The sequence below is a fragment of the Sinocyclocheilus rhinocerous genome, unplaced genomic scaffold (assembly GCF_001515625.1).
Source record: "Sinocyclocheilus rhinocerous isolate Xijiao unplaced genomic scaffold, SAMN03320098_v1.1 scaffold1660, whole genome shotgun sequence".
NCBI classification, from domain to species: Eukaryota; Metazoa; Chordata; class Actinopteri; order Cypriniformes; family Cyprinidae; genus Sinocyclocheilus; species Sinocyclocheilus rhinocerous.
The window spans coordinates 552,057-555,722 of NW_015664758.1; the positions used below are offsets into that span (position 1 = coordinate 552,057).

A 3,666-nucleotide genomic window follows, 5' to 3' on the forward strand; every position below is an offset into this window, starting at 1 on the left:
TATATATATATATATATATATATAAAATAAATGTACACAGTACACATACATATATTATGTAAACAAAAACTTGAATGTGATTAATCGTTTGACAGCACTAAAAGTAATATTAATCAGTATTAAAGCAATAATATTATTGCTTTATTTTTTCGATAATGTTGGTTAATGTTCCTGCCCGAACAGCAAACGGCTCAATTTGAAGGTTACCTGTAATGTGCACCACAGCACAAGCTACAGCAGAAAAACACAATGAAATGTATGAAATAGCTGTAGAGTAGGAAACCGGATAGTAAGAATCATACAAATGAAAATATCCTCACAGATGCCATGTAATTATTGAAGTGCTCAATTGTCTTCTCAGCATGTGAATGACCAGTAAATCAAACTTTATTTGAGCCTGGTGCTCAGGGACTCTTCTTAGCCAGATTGAACTTGAATTACAGACAGCTTGATGCACATGGGGCCCTTCATCTCAAACACAGGCCATTTACATTGTATTCTCAGGGTGATCAATCATGTCAGTAAGGAGGTGCTGCGTCCTTCATGCCAGAGTGGTGCCCTTTTGTGTCAAAGCTTTGTGTAAGAAAAAATGGAGGTTTTGTCTTTAGAATAGTCAAAAAGGAAGGTTTAAAATGCTGTTTAAGGGTAAATGGGAATAATAAAGGAAAAATGGCAAAAGAAAACAAAATCCCAAAATGAATAGAAAATTCATTGTATCTAGATAGAATTGTCATATTAGAGTAATAGGTATTATTTTTGTTTTGTTTTTTTTATAATATGAGATTTAATTCATTTATATAGCTCTTTATGCAATACAGACTATTTCAAATCAGCTTCACGTTAATAAACAGGAAAATAACTGTTAAATGTTATACAATTAATCAATTCTTCAACTTCAGCTGTAATGGAGCTCTACAGAAGATTATAGTGTCATTATTCAGCTCAATTTGTCATTATTCAGTTCAAAAACAGTGTCGATGTTGTAAAGTTAGTGTTATTTTCCAGATATTTCAGTGCAAATTTTGTTCTCCTCCTATAGTGTTAGTGCAGTTAAATTAATAATTTTACTGAATAGTAATATTGAGAAAGTGTTAAAAGTGAAGAAATGTTGCCTTGTCAACTGACTGAAATAAGTTGAATTACTAAAATTATTAAAACTGAAATAGATATAAATAAAAGCTAAATATAAATAATAGTAATAATAATAAATGACATAACAAGCCCATTAAATCTTCAGCTAAAATTAAAATGAAAACTGAAAATGTAAATGTAAAAGATAATTAAAAAAATTAATAAATACCATAATAGTATATACACTGAACAAAATTATAAACGCAACACTTTTGTTTTTGCCGGGGTCCGAAAACCAATAATACTTAAATAACATGATACAGAATCTCTTTTCATGGAGATCAACTTACAAAAGGCTTTACTTATAGTTGTCTCTGCATATTAAACTGAACTATTTTATCAGTATTTTTGAAAATATTTTTATTTTAAAATTGGATTTTTGAAATTTGAATTTTATTACAGTATTGAGAATTTGTGTGCATTAAAATAGTGTAACAATGCAAGAAAACCATTGTACAACATTTTTATTTTTTATGCATTTGGTTTTAAGATGAAATATGACCCAGATTTTTAAATGTAATGCATTTCCCTTGACATTTAGTCTCTTTTCCCCTGAAGCAAGGCATGAGCAGTCAAAACAAAGCAGAACGAAAAAAACTCTCGCATTACCTCGAGTGAACTTCCAACTCCAGCAAATCAAAAAGCTGTTTTTGCAAAAAAAAAGAAAAAAAAAACAACATCTTTGTCAACTATTTTAATGCAAGGAAATGGATTCAAAACGCCTTGAGGCTTGTATCCCGCTCAGAGAGTGTTACTTCTGCTCTTTTCATGAAATATTCAAGGCTCATCCTTATATGAAATTGAAATGACTGAAATTCTAATTAGCACATTGCCAACCCGAGACCATCTGTACGGAGTATACTCGTCTGTATAGTATACTCGACATTTCTTTTTTAATAATAATTTTTAAAAATGTTACTGGAAAATTAGATTAAAATACTGCTCAACAAATTTAGTTAGCTTTAACATTGTAATTTGGCATGTCTAAATATCCAGCTAATAATTCATTATTTATAATACTTAACTTAATTTGCTTCTTTTTTGAATTCATGTTTGGTCTTTTTGTGCTTTTTTGCAGATCTGTGTAACTGGAAGAACAAAGAAAGGAGTTTTATAGTGTACCTCAGTCATGCAGAAGGTAATGTATGTGGATGCTATCATGCTTGATTTGTATTTGTTTATTTTTTTCCAAGTTCATTTCACCTTAAAGCCATTTCTGCCAAAAATCTTCCATCTCCTAACACTAGAATTTCCAGAATGTTTATATAGCTTTTCTCAATTCCTCATATGTGGACACTAACCTCTATATTGTCTTTCTGTCAAAGTAAACCCATTAAAGTATGATCAGATCTGCAGTGGGTTTTTTCACTTAGTGAGAATGGAAAGGGGGCGTGGCTGAGTGACACACATCATCAGTTTGATTGATGGCATTACTTATAAATCTTATTTCTCATTAACAACATGTCACTGGATAGGAGCAGTTAAATGATGACCTCTGACCTTTTTGCTCTGCTCTCCCGCCATAGGCAGGGACGGCCCCGTCCTCCCAGGGTCCAAGTGCTCCTGGGTCCCCAGCCACCTCGATTGTGGTAAGTAAAACTTTCAGTTTCACAGATAACACATGCGTTCTGTTATCTGCCATAAAGCACATGCTCCACATCCCAGTTCCCAGGAACCCCGTGAGGCATCTCAGAGGACAAGCGTTTCTTTCACTCAGCCTCTCTCTTTCTAACTCCCCAAAGGCACGAATGGACAATCAGGTCATTGGATATAAAGACTTGGCCGCCATTCCCAAAGACAAAGCCATTCTTGAGGTGGAACGGCCAGATCTGATGGTGTACGAGCCACATTTCAATATCTCAGCCCTGGATCGGATAGGTCTCTCCAGAAGCAGAGAGGTCAGAAAAGAACGAGTGTGTCTTTAGATCGAGTCTTTGTTTCGTTGTACCATCGGGAAGCATTTGAGAAGCTTTATTGTACGTTTTACAACTTCCACTTCAAGTGGGATCAATATACAGTATATGTGTTTTGGCGAACAGGAAGCTGGATATAATGGGGAGGTGTAACTTTAATGCTATTCGTCAAGCTTTGTGATGCATGTGAAATCATTTGTGTGTGGTAAAGAGCCACAGAGCCATTGGATGTCAGACGTTGAAGACGATGCATGTACAGTATGTGTGTGTTCTGTTTTCTCTCCTTGTCTCCTCCAGAGATCAATGTCTCCTCGTTCTGTCTCGCCTCCTCCTTCCCCTGAGGTGAGCCATCAAGCCTCTGTCGATCATAACTCACACTAGTCACCGATCACTAGCTTTAACCACCACACTTATCTTCCTGGACACTTCCAGCGTGATTGTTTTACTGAGCCACTCAATGAATGAAGGACTTTCAGTTTCAGAATTACATTTCAGCTATGTTTGCCAAAGCAAAATATGGCAAATATGTCTTTAGTTATGTTTAATTCATGTTAATGATAATGTAAATAATTTTATTTAGTTTATTTATTTATTTATTTAGTCATTTAGCAGACGCTTTTAT

General features: G+C 34.4%; 1 protein-coding gene across 2 annotated transcripts in view; it reads left to right on the plus strand.

Moving 5' to 3' along the window:
- The window catches only part of LOC107730416 (dematin-like), a 9,952-nt gene extending 6,463 nt beyond the window's left edge, over positions 1 to 3,489 (plus strand). For both annotated transcript variants that reach the window (XM_016541261.1, XM_016541262.1), the window contains exons 2-5: positions 2,210 to 2,269; positions 2,658 to 2,720; positions 2,874 to 3,029; positions 3,342 to 3,489. In XM_016541261.1, coding sequence (XP_016396747.1) covers positions 2,261 to 2,269; positions 2,658 to 2,720; positions 2,874 to 3,029; positions 3,342 to 3,425 — 312 coding nt within the window. In that variant the 5' untranslated portion in view covers positions 2,210 to 2,260 and the 3' untranslated portion in view covers positions 3,426 to 3,489. The remainder of the gene's footprint in view (positions 1 to 2,209; positions 2,270 to 2,657; positions 2,721 to 2,873; positions 3,030 to 3,341) is intronic.
- The last annotated feature ends 177 nt before the right edge of the window (positions 3,490 to 3,666 follow it).